The following is a 23,561-nucleotide window of genomic DNA, read 5'->3' as shown; positions in this document are numbered from 1 at the left end:
AACTCAAGCCTGCTGTTGCATTTATGCTAATGCATTTTTTCTTACACACTGCTAATGCATGTGGTGTAAACAGGCCTTACAGTGCTGATATGTTGGTATTACCTGATGTTACGTGGTAATCTGTAGTCTGCAGATGCAAAATTCATGGTTACAACTCATTTTGGAGCTGGTCGGGGAGCTGTTATGTCATGCGCAAGTCGCTCTGTTAGTGTGTTTTGAATGGGTTTCTTGGATCATATACATGGGAAATTTCAGAGCTCTCTTTTTAAAAACAGAATAGGAGGGGGATGGTGGCTGAGCAGAGAGAATTATGGGATATCATCTCTGACTGGTACCAGCTGGTTTATCTAATGGTCAGAACAGTGTTCGGTTGAAATTCTTTCTCTCTTCCACTCATACACAGACACAAACTCTCTGTGAATGGCTGCAGATTCCTTCATTTTGGAGTTGGCCAGTGCACCACGAGAGCACATCCTGGAACAAAATAATAAAACACAATCTGTCTTGTCTTATCCCCAGACCTTGGCAGTCAGATACTGGAACATTTGGCTTTGGAAAACATGGGGTGTTAATTTTATGCAAATACCCATGGTCAGAGTCTACTCTCATGAATGCTTGAGTTCTCAAAAAAAAAAAAAAAGCTGACAGTGAGATGAGCAATACAGCAGTCCAAAAAGTTTTGATGGTCTTTGAATGATTCTGATTCAACTCAGACACTTTTAGATACAACACAGACTACCTGTGGAATGAACTGGAGTGGAATGTGATTTTGTTTTCAGGAATTTCTCATTTTATAGACATGCTTCAGTGGTAGCACGCTTCCAATCATTTCCAACCCCTGGTCACAAAAGCTTTTGGAGAAGCATTATCTTTCTTTGTAGTTTCTTACATTCTCAAATCATGCTTATCAGGCTTTGCACAAACTTCATCTTAAAGGGATAGTTCACCCGAAAATGAAAATTCTGTCATTAATTACTCGCCCTCATGTCGTTCTAAACCTGTAAGACTTTCATTCATCTTCGGAACATAAATGAAGATATTTTTGATGAAATCTAAGAGCTTTATGGCCTCCAATAGACTGCAGTGTTATTACCACTTTCAAGGCCAAAAAGGTTGTTAAAATAGTCAATGTGACTACAGTGGTTCAACCTTAAAGACCCTCTGTGGTGAAAATCAGGTTTTTTATGTTGTTTATATGGTGTTTTTAGTATGTTTTAAGACAAACCATGTGCAAGTCAACACCATTGCTGAGTATTTTCTCCTTAAAACTGCAGTGAAAAAAAGAGTCTCAAACCTGCGGTTTGAAATTGATGGTGTTTGTGACGTCACAAACTACCTTGTAACCAATCATGTCACATCAATAATGAACTATATGCCTTTTTTCGACATTCTGAGTTAGGGCTGGGCGATATGGCTGAAAACTGTATCACGATATCAGTGTTTCATATCGGTCGATATCGATAATTATTGATATTTTTTATGACCCATTTAAAATAAGGACCAGGAGAAAAATATATTACATTTAAACATTTTTATTTTAAACTTAACCTTCCTCTGATCATAATCCCCTCAGTTATTAAGACAGAAATGTCAACAACCATGGAAAACTCAAATAATTAAAATGTTGTAGCTGCAACACCGCACAGATGTTGCTGGTTGAATACGGCTGTGCTCCAAAGGGTGAGCGCGGCTAAGGTGGTACATCAAGTTCGTGGTATTACCAGTCTTGGCGGGGACGACGGTCTTGCATAATTTGCAGACGACATTGCTCTGACTACGGTCAGACTTATAATATCCAAAAAACTGCCATACTGGCGAGCTGACTTTTCCTCTTTTATTTACAATTTCCTCGCTCGCTGCGGCACTCATTTTCTGCTTATCAGTCGCCGGTTACTGAAGAGGAATCCAGCAGACCAGCACGAGACAACGATATGGCGCGACCAAACGTGATACTGTTATATGATTGGCTGTTAGCGTGTCACTCCCTACGTTGCTAGGTTACCAGAGAGCGAGTGCCTTTGTTAATGCAACCAAACTTGCTTCGCAACCTCTGTTTTCTTCCGACGAAGAATAAAAAAATATCGAACGTTTTATCGAACACATTTTTTAATTATATCGATCACGTCTATCGCGATACATATCGTTATCGTTTTATCGCCCAGCCCTGTTCTGAGTTGTTCAAAGCATTTGAAAGGATGCTTATTTTTATAAGGCGGCTGTCTGACTCTGACATGGTGAACAGGGAACATGGTTTGTGTAACATTAGCAACACATTATTAGCTGTTTGATAACGTAGTCAAGCAAAAGGCTAATCATATTAATTACCGTTATGTGTCCGACGTTGTAAAGAGCGATACCATTGTGCAGCGTTTACCTCAGTAAGTTGACCGAGTGGATCTCTGAGCTGGTGTGAGTGAGAGGAGGCGGGGCTAATTTGCATATTCATTGGTCTGCGTATACTTAATGAAGCAAGGGTGTAGAGTTACATTCAAGAATACTTTAAGGCATGAAGAATATTTTTCACAGGAAAAAACATTTAAATATGTCATTTTGGTGATTTAAAGATGAGTTTTAAGAAATAAAATTATTGACTTTAATGTTTTGAAGCGACCATACTTTTTGTGTGCAAAACAAAACAAAAATAATGACTTTATTCAATAATTTCTTCTCTTCCATGTCATTTACCTATGCTGTTTACATTGTGAACACAGTTCAGAGTTTCTAGGTTCTACGTCAGAATGCCGGCTCTGTAAATTATTGAATAAAGTAGTTATTTTTGTTTGTTTTTAAGTATTCTCGTCGCTTCATAATATTAAGTTTGAACCACTGTAGTCACATGGACTATTTTAACGATGTCTTTACTACCTTTCTGGGCCTTGAAAGTGGTAATAACGTTGCAGTCTATAAGAGGTCAGAAAGCTCTCAGATTTCATCAAAAATATCTTCATTTGTGTTCCGAAGATGAACTAAAGTCATGTGCAAAGACATGAGGGTGAGTAATCAGTGACAGAACTTTCATTTTTGGATGAACTATCCTATTCAATATATCACTCAAATTCTCATGCTAATAATATAATTGTATTCGAAATTAGAAAAGTGTAAAATAGAATCATTTTCACTAGTGGCCTCATGCGTTTGGACCCCATTATTTAAAAAATCATAATCTTTGTGTGTGGATTGCTACAGCAGCCTGTTTATATTCACTCTCTCTTTTTCAGTCGGATAAACATTGGATTGCGGTATCAAGCGGAGGTCCCAGAGCTGAGAGAGCGCTCGGCAGCACAGCACGACCTACACAAGGCTGAACTGGTGTGGGCGCCACTGCCTGACCTGGAGGCCAATACTCAGCAACAGCAAAGAGGTTTACAACTTACACAATACCATATTAACTTCTCTTATCTATTTATTTAATCAAATAAATTCAAAGGAAGTTGGAGGAACATTTTTACAGCCTGCCTTAAATATTTATGGTTAAATCTGCATGACTGTAATCTTTTCCTGGACATGTCCCTGCAGTGGATGACCTCATGCACCTGGCGTGCTCGAGTGCATTGTATGGAGGAGGGACCAATCAGGAGCTGGCTATGCACTGCCTGTATGAATGCAAGGGTGAAATCATGGTGAGTATCATACGGTGCAGTAGCACACTGGCATAGCTGCACTTCCTGCTGTATTGTGTACCAATCAAACCTGTTTATAACTTCTTAAAATGCTGGTTAGTCAGAGCAATGGATGAAGGGTTTGTCACATGAGTGGAAGATATCTGAATGAGCAGTTTGTTGAGTCATTTAAGGATTTCTTAGTAACATCTGTGACAGGAAGTATCAGTTTAGGCAGTTAAATTATGTGGAATTATCTTTTGGAATTAATTAAGTATAACAAAGCCTGAAAAGACAAAGTGTTTGTGTAACTAATGCGTGCAGACACATTACATGCACATGGAAAATTGTACATGTAAAATAAATGGTCTGCATTGTTTCCTTGAACAGCATTTTACTTAAGGCCATTCGCACACAAACATGCATGTGACAAAGCTATTAATTTAAAGTCCTAAGGAGTCCAGGCTTTAAATTTCCTTTCCAGCAAAGACCTGAACAATCAAAAATCCCCCAAAATCCTGTTTCACACATTAATATGTGGAATATACATTTCAGGGAAATTCATTTAACTTTATTGTAAAGTGTTACCGAAATGTACAGTTTGTACATTAGTTAACCCATTAGGTGCCATATAAATATACAGTTGTTCACTCACTGTTAACCAGGGTTGCCAAGTCTGCAGTTTTCCCGCCGGAATTGGGCTACTTTTACACTCTTGCCGTGGGTTTTTTTTTTTTTTTTAGTCCGCTACAACTCGATTTTTACCCCCCGAAAGGCAATTGGGCCGGTTTAAAATGGCAATTGGGCTGGTTTTGTTATGCAAACCTGGCAACCCTGCTGTTAATACATGTTTGTTTATAATACGTTACCTAATGATAATTTTACAACTTTAAATGTGTTCGCATATGAAAAATAAATAAATAAATGCTGTAATGCATTTATCTATGTTTTGTTTGTTGCGATACATTGTCTTGTAAAAGTATTAATAAATTCTACTATACTGTACTATACAATGGCATATATTTAATTTAGTCTCTTTTAAATTATTTTTGCAAAACAGATTGTTCCAAATCAACTTTACAAAGAATAAAATAGTGTCATATGCAGCTGGTCACGCTTTAAAAAGTAATTCAGGGGACCTGTTACCACAACTTAAATAAATGCATGCTTGCAAGTTAAAAATGTGAATTTAATGTTTTAATTAAACCTTTTAAGTTGCAAACGAGTTCTGTTGACATAATAATGTTGATCACTACAACTTAATATCGCCTGTAATTTAAACTCAAATTTCTGTGGCTTTTTAAAAAAATTAGGTAGTAGTAACTTGATGAAATTGTCTTGATAACTTCAGAAATTGGGCAGTGGGTTTCTAGTTCCCAGCATGCTTTGCATAGGACTGGTTAAGGAGAATAAATGTTGAAATTAAATGTTAATTTATTTGTTTTTAGTGAAGGGAAAAACCTGTTAGTGTTTAATGCTGTTCTGTTTGAAATTTAAAAGAGTTTCTGTAATGTTGAAATTTTTGTGGTTATCATTGTGCTGAAGAGTAGATACATGAAGGTAAACACTACATTGACTCTATAAGCAATGACTGCGCTAATGCCAGTAATATCTTACTTGTTCATTAAATATACATGTTAAATAAGTTATGTTAGCATGTGCTAGGATAGCTGTTGATTTGAACTGAAATAGATAAGATTATTTGGTTCCAGGGCTACAACTCTGGTAGTTTGAGCGACTTAATTTTGAGTAATCAACTTAAAAATTTGTGTTTATGCTACAAATGATTAAGTTCCTCTAACTCAATGTACCTTGTTGGTTGAACGTAAATTCACTCAAAGTTGTCATAAATAGCCAACACATTATTTTTTTAGAGTGACTAATTTGTGTCCATTATAGTCCCCCATCTTAACTGGTCCGTAACATAACCTACCATAACTAGTGTCTCCTTTTACATTGATGATCACAAGTTCATTATAAGTGAACATAGACAATTGAACATTGAACAGAAGTATAGGTGACTCTAAAAGTGCATCTACTACATTCTTAAGGCCCGTTCACACCAATGACAATAACTATACTGATAAAGATATTAGTTCTAAATATAAAAGAATAGCCGAGTCTACACAACAACTATAATAATATCGTAGGAATCACTTTCAGAACAATTATTTCCAGTTGATGAACGATAAAAACATTGACAGCCAATCAGAATCCACCCTGCTTTAGAGAGATCGAGCATTTAAAGCTGCAGAGGACAAAACTGTAGCGCTCGCTTAAAAATAAACAGAATGTAATCGTGCGCTGGTCTAGACGCTTATGTAGTTAAAGTTATCATTATAGCTATCGTTCTCGGTGTAAACAGGCCGTGACTGTTTTCTGTCCGCTGCACTTGAGAATCAACAAGTGACAGATAAACTAGACATATTTATAATTCCTGTGCAAGTTCATTGTGAAATGCATCTTTTCATGCAATATGGTGCGTTTGAATTACATTTAATATTTATATATACAATTAATTGTGATTCATTTTATTGATTAAACAGCATATTGCGTGATCAAATCTATTTGTTAATCATTTGGCAGCCCTAGCTTATTCATTTATGATCGCCGATTGGCAATTGAGGTGAAACCAACTGCTAATTGATGACCCTTGTTTTATGAAAACACAAATAGTGCGTGCTTTGATGATTCTTTTCAGCGTTCGCTCAGTTGAGCCAGCAGCTGCAACAACACAACAGCCAGCCGCTTACTGCTGAGCTGTCACACTGCTGCCATAGCAACCACGTGTCAATCACAGGCTCGTGTCCAGAACGACACACTGAAGATGACTAAATTATGTGCGTTGGGTTTCTGAGCCAAATTTCATGTGTTACACTGCAAAATAACATGCTGTTTGATGCTTTGTGGTTCGGATCACATGTGAACTGCTTCTGCAGAAAATGAAAGTCCTCTCGACTCTCTGAGAAATGTCTGTGAGGTTTTTGGTGTTTACTGAGTTTCAGAGATAGGAGAGGTGTACTGAAAATGGTTTGAAGCTATTGCTTTTAAAAGTTTTATCTTGTTGCATCTTGGGTTTTGTTTTGTGAAGTTGCTAGACCTCAGTTGTTTGTTGCTTTGTTTCATGCAAATGAATAATTTGTGATGTGCCACTTGCAAATGTGGTTTTGACAGATATTTTGACAGATAGTCAAGATAGTTGATAGTCATATGTACATCAGACAGTAATGACCTTTAATTTCAATTCCTGCAATGCAATTTGTCATGTTAAAAGTTATCATGGGTTGGTGATGCCAACTTTGAAGTTGACATTACCAATATTATTTTTTCCAACTGGCTTTTAGAATTAATGCATGTTTATTTGAAATCTACAAGTTAGATAGTTTGAGTTGGAATAGTTTTTAAGAGCGTAAGTTTAAGCAACAAATCGAAAGCTGACTAGATGCATTTTCCTGCTCGTTGTGATGACATTTAGGTCTGGTTTCAGAGACAGGTCTTAGATTAAGCCTGGATTATGCCTTCGTTCAAATTAGGACATTTAAGTAGCTTTTATAAACGTGCCTTGGAAAAAAACATTGGTGTGCATCTTGAAACAAAACAATGGCACTGACATGTTTTAAGATATGTCAGGGCGAGTTACTTTCAGTTAAAACAGCTCAAACATGCATTTTAGTCTGGGACTAACTTGTCTGTGAAAATGGGGTTTAATGTCTCTGACAACTTCAAGACTTATACAAGCTTAAAAAGTGGAGTATTACTGATGTATTTTGTCATAGAATAAAACATCTTATTCTAACCACAGGCCTTATTTCAGGCATTTACCCAAAAACTCATTATAAAAAAAACACTGACTTCAGAACCATAGAACCGGAAGTGCAAAGAAAGCTAATTTCCGGGTTTTAAGACACATACATGCAGCACTCTATTACTTTGAAATAACAGTCGTAAGGTGATTTTTAGTAACCACAACCTATTAACTACATGTGTAGTTCATCACATTAACTATGTTTAACACAAGATGTAATATAAGTCTCTGGTGTCCCCAGAATGTGTCTGTGAAGTTTCAGCTCAAAATACCCCACAGATCATTTATTATAGCTTGTCAAATTTGCCCCTATTTGGGTGTGAGCAAAAACATGCCGTTTCTGTGTGTGTCCCTTTAAATGCAAATGAGCTGCTGCTCCCGGCCCCCTTTCCAGAAGAGGGCGGAGCTTTAACAGCTCACGCTTTGGTCGCTCAACAACAACAAAGCTGGAGAATCTCACGCAGCCAAAATGATGATTGTCAGTAACGGTGTTCAGCCTTACATTGTTCAAACCGGAGTCGGACACTGATGGAGAGACTCAGGAAGAAGTTACAACTTTTAGAATGAAACTGGACATGGATAAATTTATGCAGTTGCTGTGGAGTTGATTCAACTCATCGACTAGCATGTGCCGCCATGTTAATCTTTTGTGCAAATCCAGCATTGAACTGACCCTCATTTGTGAAGCAGTCCAGCGTAAAATGATTTGCGCAAATATATAACACTTTACCGACTTTCTTCGGCACATTTCCTTCATAAATAAAATTCAGTGACTCGGATGCCGAGAGTCTGTGGAGACACTTATGTTTATTGGTACATCCAATAACAGAACATTTGCGGCTCACTCAGGGCGGTATCTATGCTAACAGGGCAGATCATCACCAGTCATGGGCGGACCTTCCCCCTAATCTCGTTTGAATCGCTCGTTTGAAGAGACTGTGTATGATTTATGGGGATTATAATAATGGGAGTAGGTGGATTTTCACCATTATAGGCTGGTTGTTGACACACATCTGTGTTCAAACACCTTTATAAAAGTGAATTTTTTATAATAGGTCCCCTTTAAAGTATTATTATATTTTGTTATCCAGTGCAATGACATTAATACATTAAGTATGGCCGACACATTGAGCTGTGGTATTTATGCAGTCAATGTGAGTTCAAGTCTTGCTTGTGGCACTTGCTGTACACATGAATAAAAGTGTCAGAAAGGCCATAAATGAGAAAAAAGGTCACGTTAGAGCTCGCTGACCCAGAAAAAGATGGTGTCCTCGATTTATCGCACCCTGAGAAACTGTATGGTGCAACGAGGCAGAGAGAACAAAAGGGATGATCCAGCGACTTGCACAGCTGGGATAAGCGCCTTCAGCAAAAGCCTTTTATACATGTTGTTAAGGATATAGCGATGGTCTAGCAGAATTGCATCTCTGCTGCCCTCATTAATCTCTTCGTATCAACTCAGACATAACGTGCCCTGACCATGTCTCTATTGCCACACACCGCAGACAGTTTTGTTTCCTCAACCATGCTAATTTTACTTTCTATTTCATTTTCGTAGGGGGCCCTCACTCTCCTGTTGTTAAAAAACCCCATCTTTCCCAAAGCGCACCCCCTGGCTGACTATCACTACTCGGGTAAGTCCCTCTCACTTTTCTTTCACTTTTTTTTTGGCGAGGTGATGTGAGTTAATCCGTACGGTATGCGGCCCCGGTACTCCGTCACCCCCTGCGCTGGCATTCCAAGCCATGCTCCCTGTCTCCGTTATAAACAAAAGCAGCTGAGGAGTGGAGTACGGCAGAGGGGAGGGGTTTGACTGAGAGATTGCTGGGTGATCGAGTGAGTTGCTGGGTAGAGTACGGGAGTGGGTGAGAGGAAAGGAGGGGGAGTGTGTCTGTGGCATGTTGTTAAATCCTGGGAGAAGACAGCGGCATCATTGTTTGTCTGGACATGTGTGTGCTGGCTGTTTGCCCTCTCTCTGTGCTTTGTGCGTGAATGTATTTGTGTTAGCGGGTGGGGGTGGTCTATAAGCATGATTTCTGATTGTGTGGACCGTTTGTCTGTCCCACACAGGCTCTGACAGCTGGACGCCAGAGGAACGACGTTTCTTCAACAAAGGCATCGCTGCCTACAAGAAGGACTTCTTCATGGTCCAGAAACTGGTATGTACAGGTTTGAACAAACCCTTAAGTATCAGTCTCCCACACAAATCATATTATTATGCAGCTTGAGGATGTGTGATATTACTTTTTCAAATGATAAAATGGGAGTCTCTGTGTTGAAGCTGTGACATATTTAGGGATTTATTCATTATAGAGACTTAGCTAGTAAGTAACCATCTAGCAACCACCTAGATCATCTTAACAACACTCTAACAACCAACTACAACACTCAAGCAACCACATCGCAATATATTAAAACACTTAGAACATCCGAGCAACACCCTGTTAGGGTTGGGTGATATGACCAAATTCTTATTTCACAATATGAGAAATTTTATTTCACAATAACGATATATATCATGATATAGTTGCTCATTTTTGTTATTAAAAATTAGAAAAAAGAAGCAAGTTACAAAATATAGGACAAATACAATATAACATAAATTAAACAAATTAAGTTTTACAGGTATAATAGGTTTATTTAAAGGGTTATTTTCCCCAAAAATGAAAATTCTCATAATAATTACTCACCCTCATGTCGTTCCACACCCGTAAGACCTTCTTACATCTTCTGAACACAAATGAAGATATTTTTGATAAAATCGGATGGCTCAGTGAGGCCTCTATTGACAGCAAGATACTGAACTCTTTCAGATGCCCAGAAAGCTACTAAAGACATATTTAAAACAGTTCATGTGACTACAGTGATTCAACCTTGATGTTATAAAGCGACGAGAATACTTTTTATGCGCCAAAAAAAACAAAATAACAACAAGCTTCATGAAGCTTCGAAGCTTTACAAATCTTTTGTTTCGAATCAGTGGTTCAGAGCGTGTATCAAAGTCACGTGAACCTCTGAAATTTCGAAACGCTTCGAAACACTTATGACGTAACGAAGCCTCGTTTACTGAAATCACGTGACTTTGGCAGTTTGATACACGCTTCGAACCAATGATTCGAAACAAAAGATTCGTAAAGCTTCATGAAGCAGTGTTTTGAAATCGTCCATCACTAGATTTTGTTGAATTTAGTCGTTATTTTGGTGCACAAAAAGTATTCTCGTCACTTCATAACATTAAGGTTGAACCACTGTAGTCACATGAACTGTTTTAAATATGTCTTTAGTAGCTTTCTAGGCATTGAAAGTGTTAATTATCTTGCTGTCAATAGAGGCCTCACTGAGCCATCAGATTTGATCAAAAATATCTTAATTTGTGTTCTGAAGATGAACGAATGTCTTACGGGTGTGGAACGACATGAGGGTGAGTAATTAATGACAAAATTTTCATTTTTAGGTGAACTATCCCTTTAACATCAAGTATGTACCGCTCTTTATATTCTCATTCATGCATTTCATCACTCTGAAATGTCAATAGTGTCATATATTTACATACCACGATATAGCGAAATCTCCAACGATAGACATTTTATACCGTGGGAACAATATATATCGTAATACCGCCCAGCCCTACACCCTAACATCCACCCAGAACATCCTAGTAACACATTAGCAATCAACTAGAACATCCGAACAACCATGTAGTTATATACTAAAAACAAGTAGAACATCCTAGCAATCCACCTTTTTCCTGAACGCAGAATTCTCGCCTGACTCATAGCGGAATTATCCTTTACATTTCCGGTATTTGTAGTCAAATTAGTGTATTTTTAGAGCTGATATAATTATAAATCACTACTGACATCCTAGCGTTATAACGGCAAGTTCTAGTTATGAATTATGGTAATTCTGAATTGTTTTAATGTTTAACTTGAAGGTGAACTCCAAGACAGTGGCTCAGTGTGTGGAGTTTTACTACACGTATAAAAAGCAGGTGAAGATCGGCAGGAATGGAACACTCATATATGGCGAAGCAGAACCACCAGAAACTAAAGCCACAACAGAGGAGGAAGTGGACAATAAAGTGAGTTCCTGTGGCTTTGTGTGTACGTGCACCTGAATGACTTGATTCCGTACAATCTAGTGCAGCACCGTAATGTTTCTCCTCCATCAGAGTTCACAGAAATTTGAATCACGGAAAGAAGACGAGGAGAGCAGGAAGTGGGATGGGTCATGTGACAGGAAACAAGAAAGCAGCCCGGGCAGGGTGACACAATCTCTACAGGCCACTGAAAATGTGAGTTTGAGGAGATTTCTCCAAGGTTACATGAGGTTTTTTTTTTTTTTTAGTTCTCCAATGTTCATCCCTAGTTCTGGCCTACTTGAAATAATACGAATACTATTATGCCAGAGGTTTGGAAGGCAATATTCATGCGTAGTTTAGCACTGTAGGACATTTATAGCACCATCTAGTGGTATACTTTATTACAAGTTTATTCAATGTCATTTATAGTACACTTAAAAGGGACCGTCCTGTTGGAGGAACCTGCAATTAACTTGCTGAAGGGCACATTGGTGAACACAGATGTGTTTGAACTTACAACCACAGAGGAAGTTCCCTGTCTGCTATCTGTGTGCGTTCAGCTGTGCTTGCTTAAACTCACCATTTGTTTCCTGTTAGGCTGCTGCCGTCTTAGTCTTAAGAAGTCAGGAGGACAGCACTAGGGATCCGTCCACGTTGGGGGTCAGTCAACCTCTTCCTCCTCCACCACCACCACCACCATCTAAACCTCGCGCTGAAACCGCAGGCCGGAAAAGTGGGACCGGCAATACAGGAAAAGGACAAACTAACCAAGAGGGTGAATTTCCCTGCAAGAAGTGTGGCAGGTCAGTTTATTGGGATACACACTCAATTTACGCATTTACTCAATTTACTAATGATAATAGTTTGACATTTATTAAGGTTACACTTTATTTTACAGTACGTGTACTTATAGTGTACTTACCCAAGAAAGTACTGGGTAATATAAGGTAACTACGTGGGTTAAGGTTAGGTTTAGGTGAAGGTTCAGGGTTAGTACCTTGTTATTACTCAGTTATTGTAATTGCTATAAGAAGTACATAGTATGTTCATGTGGAACAGGACTGTAAAATAAACTGCTAACTTTATTTATTTAGTTAAATGTACCTTATTTTATTTATTTACTGAATTTAAATTAAATAAGTAAATAAGATAAGTTACATTTGAAATAAATTCATTTAAATTAAATAAATTATTTAAATGTACCTTTTATATTAAATAAATGCATTTAAATTAAATATATTATTTAAATGTACCATTAAATAAATAATTTAAATTAAATAAGTAAATAAAATAAGGTACATTTAAAAAAAATTATTTAAATTAAATTAAATATTTAAATGTACCTTATTTATTTCTTTAGTTATTCATTTAAATGTATCTTATTTGAATAAATAAAAAAAAGGTCAATTTAATTAAGCAAGTAAGTAAATAAGTATATTTATAAATAAATAGGGTACATTTAAAAAAAAAAATTAAATAATTCGATAAATGAATAAATAAATATTTACATTTATTTAATTTTATTTTTATTTTATCTGTGTTGTTCTGTGCCATGTTTTGTATTTCTTTCTAAATGTCACAGTGTGTGAACTAGTGTTGGAGAGTAATTAATTAAGACTTGTGACACTACTAACTGAACCACATTTTTCAGTTGTGTGACGGTAGTTCAGGTGTTTTTACAATAGTGTAGTAAAATGCTTGCTTCTCTAAGTAGCATGTGGGTTGTTGGTTTTTTGCATTGTATTGTGTATTCAAGGAAACTGAGGTAATAATCAAACACTTACAAAGGCGTCTTGCATCTATATGTAGCATTGGAAAATCCGATTCATTTCAGTGAGTTTGTTCATTCAGATGATTCCTGTAAATGATTCTGTTTAAAAGAGAGATATATATATATATATATATATATATGTATATGTGTGTGTGTTTGTATGTATATATATGTGTGTGTGTGTGTGTATATATATATATATATATATATATATATATATATATATATATATATATATATATATGTATGTAATATACATATATCTAATAATTTTGAAGTTTTATTAAGTGTTAACAATGAGATTACGTGGTTTTTATAATTAACACAAATTTTGTACATCTTGTAAAAAATGACAAAAGCAAACCAAAATTTCGGTTTTACCGAATGACAATATTTTCAAACAATGCTAACAGACTGATATCTAGCTAGCAAAAGGACAATTAAACATTTTATATTTAGCACAAGTTTTTTAATTTTTATAACATTTTCCATGTTTTATGACCTGATGTTTCGGGACATGCGTATGAGCAAGTGAAAACATAATTTTTTCAAATAGTTAAAAAAGAGTTAAGCCCTGTCCAAATACCCACACTTGCGGTCTTGGCCACTTGAGAGTGTGTGCACATGACAGGAAGTAAGTGCGCAAGACTGTCCCATGTCTTGAAAATGCCCAAGTGCAGTGCCCTTAATGCACACTAAACCCACACTATCTTGAATACCGCTTCGGAGCGCTATTTGAGGCTAGCGTATCCCATCATGCATTATGTTCGGGAACTCGCATGCCCCGAAATTGCGAGATGTCAAGGAAAACATTCGACTGTAAGTTAAATTAATTATATATTACATATAATTTGGTAGTAAAATATAAAGTGTTGCACATTGTATTGATGCAAAGATGGGTAGGCTGTGTGAATTTCATTTGCAACTGCTTTTTATCACTTAAAGAAGCACCACAATTTTAATATTGTGTCTTCTGTTAGTTACATAGCGACCACTGAACAGACATTTAGAAGTGTATTTTAAAATGCAAAGCATAGAAAATAATAATTAAAAAAAAAATAAATAAAAAAGCTCTGTAAACACTTGCATTTTTTTGCAAGACTATAAGTGTGTCCCATCGGGTAATCAAAAGTTCTACACCCACTTGCAGTGTTCACACGTACTTGAAATACAGGAGATATGTCATGTAAGTAGACAAGTGGTCAAGTGCAAAACCGCAAGTGTGGGTATTTGGACAGGGCTTTAGTTACTTTGCTTCACGACCATGTGGTCCTGTGCAGGTGTCTGAATGATGTCACATCCTGTCACTTGATATTGACTGCATGATTTTATCCAAAATGGTCCCTTTATATTGGTTACTCTGAATGACATCAATGAAATAAATTTTTTCGGACATTCTTTCTCATAACAAAGCAACGACTTCTACACATAATTTTAATACCATTTTGCACTATGTTGATATATGAGGTTATAAAATCATGCCAGAAATAAAAAATATATACATTTATTACATTTTAAGATATTTTAATCACAAATGAATAGGGGTGGGACGGTTCGCTGTAAAAAATCGAACCGTGCGGTTCTCCACCCACGGTTCGACACGCGCTTGCACCCCGGTTCATCCCAAATCTGGTTTGTTGAAAACAACGTGCAAAACAGACAAACAAATTCAGCTAATGTATGTTTTAGTCGATGGATAAGCATTCTTCTAGTTTCCCAATACATTACAACAGCGATGACCAAAAGAACATGGACAAAACAGTCACTTATTGTAAACAAATGTTCAATGACATGCCGAAAGCTCTATGACCAGTATTTACGCCGTCATCACCCGAGTGTTGATAGCACGCGACGCGAACGCAGGTGAGACCTGAACATATCACGTTGCTATCTGTGTTTAAACTAAACTCATTTAAACCTTGCCAATTTAAACATTCATCCGTAAGACGGGAAAGAGAACTCGCACGCGCTGTGAGGAGATTTGTGTGTACTCATCCGAAGCGCGTACATGGAGAGCCACGTCACAGCGCGCAAATACTGTTGTGCAAATTCTTAAAGGGACAGCAGTCTAATATTCCTGCTCTCTGTGTTTTAATGTTAATCGAACGACAAAGCACGAAGAAATCACTCTTGACTGAATAGCTTTTGTAACTTCAATAATGTATCATCTTTCGAAGAAGTTTATTTGCAGTGTTATTTTATATTTGATTACTTTATTCAATTTCTGTACCTGAAAGCTGTTAGATACCTGAAAAACCTGTAAAGCATTGTTTATTTTATTTGTATCTTAGCTCTCATGTATTTATTTGTGCTGTTTCTCAGCACATACCGAACTGTACCGAAACCGTGACACTAAAACCGTGAAACAAACCGAACCGTGAGAAATCTGAACCGTCCCACCCCTACAAATGAAATGGCTGTATTGGCCTTTGGACGGTTAAACCGAATGACCTTTTGACATTTCAAAATCTTTAAAATACCTTTATGTGTAGCAAAACATAATTAAAACCCTTCGGATTCAATGAAAGAGATCTAGTTGTACTACCTTACATAGTTTGGATGTCATATCTTTCTTTCTTTATTATTATTAAGGCCAAAAAATGACCCGTCATTGACCCAATATGAAATTTTCTGATTTGTGAATGAAGCATTCTTTTTAGTTGGATCTTTGCAGTGAATTGGTTGATCCAGTTAACAAAACCAGTCCGAATCCGAATGATCTGGTTCTCGGGTTCAGCTCATTGATCTACATGTCTGATTTATGAGCAAATAATTCTATTTAGTCTTAGTCTGCGTTCACAGATCTGACTGATCCGTTTCCCTGGTTCAGATCAGTGACTCATTGATCTGCATGTCTGATTCGTCAGTGAATCATTCTTTGAGTCAGACCTTTGCATTGAATATGTTGACCCAAATAACAAAAACCAGTCTGAATGATTTGTTCACAAATTTTACTTATCCGGTTTTCTGGTTCAATTAATTGATTCAATAATCTGCAGGTCTGATTTGTGAATGATTTATTTTTTAAAGTCAGATGTTTTCAATGAATCTGGTAATCCAGTTTAAAAAAAAAAAAACGGTTTGAATGATTATTTAATAAATCCAACTGATCCAGTTCTTGGCTCAGTGATCTGCATGTCTGAATTGTGAACGAATCGTTCTTTTGAGTCGGATCTTTACAATGAATCAGTTTGCAAAACAAATTCATGAATTCTACTGATCCAGTGTCATGAGAAATCGAGTATATGTATACTAATATATGAACCAAAGACATTAATGGTCATTATAACGCATTTTAAATTATATAAATCATAACGTGATTTTGCAGGAATTATAATCATGATCTGAATTATTATTATTTTTTCTCCAGGATCTTCTTTAAAGTGAAGAGCCGCAGTGCCCACATGAAGAGTCACGCTGAGGCGGAGAAAAAAGCAGCTGCGCTCCGGCAGAGGGAGGCCGAGCAGCGGGCGGCAGCCGCCATGTTGGCCGCCCAGCAGAACGGAGCGATGGGGGATCAGGGCAAATCCAGGCGAGCCAGCAGCGACGATTCCTCAGAGGAAGAGGAGGATGCAGACGACGAAGACTGGCACTAGCTAACAATCTCCTTTGTGTGACTGAGAAAAGACTTATTTATTTTGATTTTACCAGCCAACAAAATCCCATCCCGAAAGAAGAGTTTCAGGGACTGGCTCACTCCCGTAGAATGTTGGTGTGAGTGCGTATGTGTTTATATGAGACGGACAAAGATGGAGACCAATGCTGTAGAGGCATTCAGGGGCTTAATGTTCAGATATAGGGCTATTGGGAGTGTAAGCCATGCCATCTCAGTGTGAATGTGTGTGCGTGTGTCTATAAAATGCACTTTCGGACTCATCAAACACACACCGATCTGACCGCAGCATATCTATCAGTGTCTGTGCACAGAACTCACTCACTGTTCTCCCGTGAAATGAACCTTTATGGATTCAGTGCTGTGGACGTCGACGGACGCAAAAGCAAGTGCGCGTGTGTGTTTAGTCTTTTCCTCCTTTTTTTGAAATGAAAATGACGGTATATTTCTCTTCCACGTGACTGCCAAACGCTTGCACAACTGTGCTTGTACGCCTGATCTCCAGTGCTGTAATTTTTGGGCTTTCTGTTTTCAGTATCTTAAAGTTATAGTTAATCTGAAATGGAAAATTCTGTCGTTTTCTCACCCTCGTGCCGTTACAAATATGTACAACTTTCTTTTATCCGTTAAACACAAAAGTTTAGTGGGATGTTCTTTCTTCTCTTTGCCATATAATATTGCTTAAGGGCTTTTAATTACCAAAAAGTTTTTTTATAAAAGTACTCCAGATAACTATTATGTCATATTCCAAGTCTTCAGAAGCCAAACAATAGGTTTGTGTGAGGAAATCTTGACTCATCTTGATAGCGTTGTTCAAGTTAACGAAAACTATTAAAAATCATATTCTTTAATTGATTTAAAGCTGAAATAAAATATAAATATTAGATGGAGAATCTTAAATGAAAATAACTGAAATAAAATAAGAATAAGTTGAAGTACTAAAATTGCGAAAACTAAAACTGAAATAGAAATATTAAAGCCCCATGACATGCCGACAAAAATATATATATCGTGGCCACGTTGAACTAATTTGTTCCCTCTTTTTGATTTAACTAAAACAAGAGAACTAATAATTACTATATGGCCACAATTTAATAAATCGAGGGAACAAATTATTATATTGTGCGCACAATTTACTTAAAATGATGGAATTAATTAGTAAAACATGTTGATTTATTAGTAAGTCGTGGGAGCGAATTGTTAATTCGTAGCCATAATATACTTTTTCCCCTGCATGTCATGTGCAAGGCTCTGTAACAAAGTGAGAAAAAAAGTAACAAAAGCATAAAAGATACTGACACTTAAATGAAAACAAATGATAACTGAAAATGTATTATTAATAATTCAATACATTAATAAATACAGTAAGTATATATTATAATATAAATAATAATAAAATAACACATGGGTATACGTGCATGGGATTTAAGAGTTATGGCAGAGTATTTTTAGTGAATGACATCAAAAGACTTCGTATTAGTACTGTCAAATTGATTTATCGCGCTTAATCACATCTAACGTAAGTTTGTAAGTAAATAATGTGTGTGGGTGTCCATATAAACTTCTTTTATGTTAGATGCAATTAATCGATTTGGCAGCACTACTGCTAATACATTTAGTACTGTCAAATCGATTAATCATAATCGCATCTAGCATAAAAGTTTGTAAATATGTAAATATAAGCACACACATATAAACTGTTAGATGCGATTAATCGATTTGACAGCACTAATGCTAATACATTAAGTAGTGCTGTCAAATCGATTAATCGCATCTAACAAAATGTTTGTGTGTGTATATATATATATATATATATATATATAAACATAAATAAACTTATGTTAGATGCGATTAATCGATCTGACAGTACTAATGCTAATACATTAAGTAGTGCTGTCAAATCGATTAATCGCATCTAACAAAAGTTTAAGTGTTTGTGTATTTATAAACTTTTATCTTAGATACGATTAATCGATTTGACAGCACTTATGCTAATACATTAGGTAGTGATGTCAAATTGATTAATCGCATCTAACAAATGTGTGTGTGTGTGTGTGTATATATATATATATATAAACTTAGATGCGATTAATCGAACTGACAGCACTAATGCTAATACATTGGTGCTGTCAGATCGATTAATCGTGATTAATCGAATCTAACAAAAGTTTGTAAATGTGTGTATATAAACTTATGTTAGATGTGATTAATCGATTTGACAGCATTAATACTAATACATTAAGTAGTGCTGTCAAATCGATTAATCGCATCTAACAAAAGTTTGTAAGTGTGTAAATATATATAAACTTTTATGTTAGATGCAATTAATCGATTTGACAGCATTAATACTAATACATTAAGTAGTGCTGTCAAATAGATTTATCACATCCAACAAAAGTTTGCAAGTGTGTGTAAATATATAAACATATGTTAGATGCGATTAATCGATTTGACAGTACTAATGCTAATACATTAAGTAGTGCTGTCAAATCAATTAATAAAATAAATGTGTGTGTGTATACACACAAACTTTTGTTAGATGTGATTAATCGTGATTAATCGATTTGACAGCACTGCTTAATTTTATATATCGCATTAGTAGTATAGACCACTATTATTCTTCTTCTTATTATTATTTATTTATTTATTTATTTACTTTTTCGAGCTTGATAGCCACCCCTGGTGTTAGTATATATTTTCACTTTATGGCAATGACCAGGTTGAACATTCAGCTTAACATCTCCTTTCATGTTCGCCGTCAGATACGGCTTTGGAAATACACGAGGGCGAGTGAATGATGCTAGGGTTTTCTTTTTTTGAAGTAACTATTCCTTTAATTTGAAATGGTGACCTCGCTGATGCCTTCAATGTTTTTGACACTTTCTATCTTTACATGACAATCACTTTTACAAAGGTCTTTTTTTATACTCCGCAGATTATAATGGTTGTCCTCGATATAATCATTTGTTGTTGTTATCATTACTGTTACTATTAGCTTTGTACTGTTTTATTATAATTATGTTGTTTTCTTTTTGGGGGGAAGGGGGTGGGTGGGGTGGAATTCTTTTTCTCATTTGACTTTTAGTTTTAGACGTTTGCTACCTGTGTTTAAGTGAAGATTGCATATAGTTGCTGAGAGCGTGATTTATGAAACCACACTGTAAGTGCAATAGCAATAGTGGGACTTTTGAGTTCCCTCCCACTCCACTTTTCTTTGTTTTATTTTATTCTCAGCGTCTTTGAACAAATGTATTAGATAATCAACTTATGTTTTAGTGTAAGAACAAATGTGAGATCTGATGGTTGGTGAGTTTAAGGGCAGTTGCAAGCAGCTCGGGTTTCTATCTCTCTACTGGCCAAACACTTAAGCACTTGGCTTTGTCTCCATGGCAACAAAGAGTCTTCTTTTAAAGGATAGGCACACAGGGGATTTCACAGCCAACAGTAACAGCTCCAATTATTGCTAATAACACAGAAGTCTTCTATGCAGAATGTGTGTGTGTGTGTATGCACGTGCGAATGCATGCGTGGTTGTTTATTTGCATGGGTGTGCATGCGTGGTTGTGAGTAGTTGATGCACCAAAACTGTTTCAAACTTAAAGCCAAGTGAGAAAAAGAAGCTTCCTAGACTATTTAATGTCTTTTTTTGTTATTTCTAAAAATATATATATATTATATATACTTGTTCATATATGTGAAAAGACTGATTTGCTCTAATATGAAGATATGGGCATTTGTTGAAATGATTTAGCCAAGCTTTTTGTTATTGTTGTTGTTGTTGAAAGATGAATATGATGGTGAAATTAATTTGGGGAATGTAGTAAGGGTGCACCTCCCGTTTCTGTCTTTCATTCAGCCAAGGGAAATTCTTCTGTAGAGAAATATAAAGTATGAAAAAGGCTTCTATAACTGTATGCACACTTTCTATGCTATTTTCATAGGGGCTTGTACACTAATGATGGCTGTGGAAAGAACTCTGAAGTGCTTTTTACTACAGTATAACTTATTGTGTTTCAGTTGTTTTTATCATGTGTTTTAGAATAATAAATAAGGAAAAAAACACAATAAACATGACAATATTTGTAACAGTATTTGGGAAGGAAGAGTGTATTTTAATTGGCCAAATGATGTCTAGAGGACATGAATAAAAAAGATCAAGATAATCATTTAGATTTCTATTTTTTTCTTGCAGCACACTGAATGTCCACATGGTGGCGTTGTTGTCTACATTATTTTTCAGACTAGAAAAGCTACAGTGATCATGAAAATGTGCAAGTGAGGAAAAAAATGAATTTATGATGAAATATATAAATCGTTGGTTCATAAATGAAAGAAAGTCTATACATTAAATAATGTTAAAATATGTAAATATACTGGCAAGTGAGGCTAATGCAAATATATAAATATTTATAACACCAGGTTACATAACTATTACTGAAAGAATATCAGTATATCACAAGTTTAAGTAGTTGCGTACGTCAGATAATTACAGTAAATGTTAAATGTGAGACTCGCCAAATGGTTTTGGAATAGAAAAGTCATGTTACATAAATGAGTTAATTTTACAAATCAAATGATAACCAGACTTTAATGAGGTGCTAAATTGTGTCTAAACTAACATATTCATGCAAAATATGAATACAACAAAAAGTGCATTTATATGAACCTTGGCTAAACGTACACGACTTGACGACAAAGACAAAACCATACAGGGTAACAAAAATGACACTAAATTGACATAATTCATTCCACAACTGTCACTTTAATTGCATATAGACTCCATATCTTAATTAACATAAATGCATCTACCTGTGATATTTTGTTGGATGGTTGGTATGACAGTATTTAAGGATTTTGTCATGTCCCTGAGGCACAATTTGTACTTAGAAAATATTTAACAAAATGTGCACAATGTCTATAATTTTTGGCAATATTGTAAGTATTTATTTGTATTACTTTATTGTGAAAAAAAAAATCTAAAACAGCAAGATATTTTATAAAAATCAGACTATAAAATTACGTTCATCAACCCTGTTACGCCAACCATTCTCCACCTTTAATAATTTAGACTCCACCCATATGTGACATCATTTACCAGAAATGACATCATTCAGGTCTCTTTAACAGTGGTGCAGAAGATGGTAAGTAGTATCATATTTTTAATTAATATTTTTGAGGCTTATTATAGTCAGGGAGGGTACTTTCAGGATTAACTCAACCTCATCACATAAAATTAAGATGGAAAATTATTATTTTTCAAAATTTTATTTTAATCCATAAGTATATACAATGTACTTATTTCATTGCTGCCATATATGGTCTACTCTCCTACACTACATGAGGAGCAGTGGCCTTTTTGTGCAAAAAACCTCAACCCTGTCACATATATGTATATTTTTCATTGTTTCGGGGTTGTAAACTTGTGACAAGGTTGAGTTTTTCACTTAATTTATGAATAATTTTAATTAAAAAATATAAAATAGTCATGGTTTCAGTAAAGATATACTTATGATAACTCATAATTTTGTTATAGAGTATTTGATGTAAAGTAAATGTTGACAAGCATCCTATATCAGAAATGACGCCCACATCAGCAACAGAAAGACTGTGCTGTACATGCAGATATATTGACCCAAAAAGAAGGACACAATATGAGAGAGAGACAAAATTAAAAATATAAAATTGAAGGCAATGTCTCCCTTCAAACCTGTTACAGTCTTCAACCCCATTGCACTATTCTCAACTTTTCTTTTGGGGGGGAAAGACGATTAAAAATGAAGGTATTTTTTGCTAATTACCACATAAAATTGTGGTTTCAGTTAAACGTCTCAACTGAAAACATTTTTACAAAAATAAAGAGACCACAGACACACAATTTGTCTATTTTTAACTTCAGTCCCTCAAAAATGTGAAAATTATCATACATTTGTAGTAAATAAATTGTTATGAGGAACACATGAGCAGTAGGTAGATGTTTGTTTGTTTTAAGTTTTGTGTAAAATCCTTTTCAAACGAACTCCATTTTGTCCGTTACGGGGTTTGAAAATAAAATGTGTTTAAATCTGGAGAAAAAAATATATATATGTATATATATATATATATATATATATTTATGAAAATATGATTTGTTGGAGGTTTGATATGTGCCTAATGATGGGGTATTTAGTAAATTAATTATATTTAGTTAAAAAAAAAAAAAAAAAAAAATCAAGATGAAATTGTTGCCTTCTTGTTTTCGGGGTTACGATGGGGTTACGTTTTTTTTCTGCTGCGCGCATGCGCTGTGTGGCACAGAACAATCCGTTGGATCCGTGTGTGGAACTTAACTTCTTGTTAAATAGCTAGCGGAATTATCCCAACATAACAGATATATTACCGAATCCCGACAGGAGTGACCCCATAAATGTAAGTTTACAACAAGACACTGACATATAAAGCTTAACACATCAGAACCAGATCAAATTCAAGACAGTAAAATAAAATAAACAATTAAAAATAAAATTAAAAACAATGGGGTTGGAGGGCAGGTCATTTTTACGTCGACAAAGTACATTATATGAGTAAATTAAACCATTTTATCACTTTTTGACTGGCTTTTGATTATGTAAATATAACAAACGTGGTACATGAATCGCATAACGTGACAAACGCACAGTTTTTTTCTCTCTCTCTACCATTGGATGGCGCCAAGA

General features: G+C 35.6%; 1 protein-coding gene and 1 long non-coding RNA gene across 4 annotated transcripts in view; both read left to right on the top strand.

Moving 5' to 3' along the window:
* mideasb (mitotic deacetylase associated SANT domain protein b) overlaps positions 1-21,032 on the top strand; it is a 39,337-nt gene extending 18,305 nt beyond the window's left edge. For 2 of the 3 annotated variants that reach the window (XM_051867639.1, XM_051867638.1), the window contains exons 6-13: positions 3,219-3,361; positions 3,517-3,620; positions 8,963-9,038; positions 9,475-9,563; positions 11,339-11,485; positions 11,576-11,698; positions 12,083-12,288; positions 16,627-21,032. In XM_051867639.1, the coding sequence (XP_051723599.1) occupies positions 3,219-3,361; positions 3,517-3,620; positions 8,963-9,038; positions 9,475-9,563; positions 11,339-11,485; positions 11,576-11,698; positions 12,083-12,288; positions 16,627-16,852 (1,114 nt within the window). In that variant the 3' untranslated portion in view covers positions 16,853-21,032. Of the gene's footprint in view, positions 1-3,218; positions 3,362-3,516; positions 3,621-8,962; positions 9,039-9,112; positions 9,241-9,474; positions 9,564-11,338; positions 11,486-11,575; positions 11,699-12,082; positions 12,289-16,626 lie in introns of those variants that run through there. The other variant, XM_051867640.1, reaches the window with a different exon arrangement.
* Positions 21,033-21,993: 961 nt separating this feature from the next.
* Positions 21,994-23,561, top strand: part of LOC127498467 (uncharacterized) — a 49,129-nt gene continuing 47,561 nt past the window's right edge. Inside the window, exon 1 of the long non-coding RNA XR_007925895.1 lies at positions 21,994-23,274. This is a non-coding gene — a long non-coding RNA (uncharacterized LOC127498467). The remainder of the gene's footprint in view (positions 23,275-23,561) is intronic.

This window comes from Ctenopharyngodon idella, chromosome 17, assembly GCF_019924925.1.
Source record: "Ctenopharyngodon idella isolate HZGC_01 chromosome 17, HZGC01, whole genome shotgun sequence".
In the NCBI taxonomy this organism is placed as follows: Eukaryota; Metazoa; Chordata; class Actinopteri; order Cypriniformes; family Xenocyprididae; genus Ctenopharyngodon; species Ctenopharyngodon idella.
This window is presented reverse-complemented; position numbering and strand designations above follow the sequence as displayed.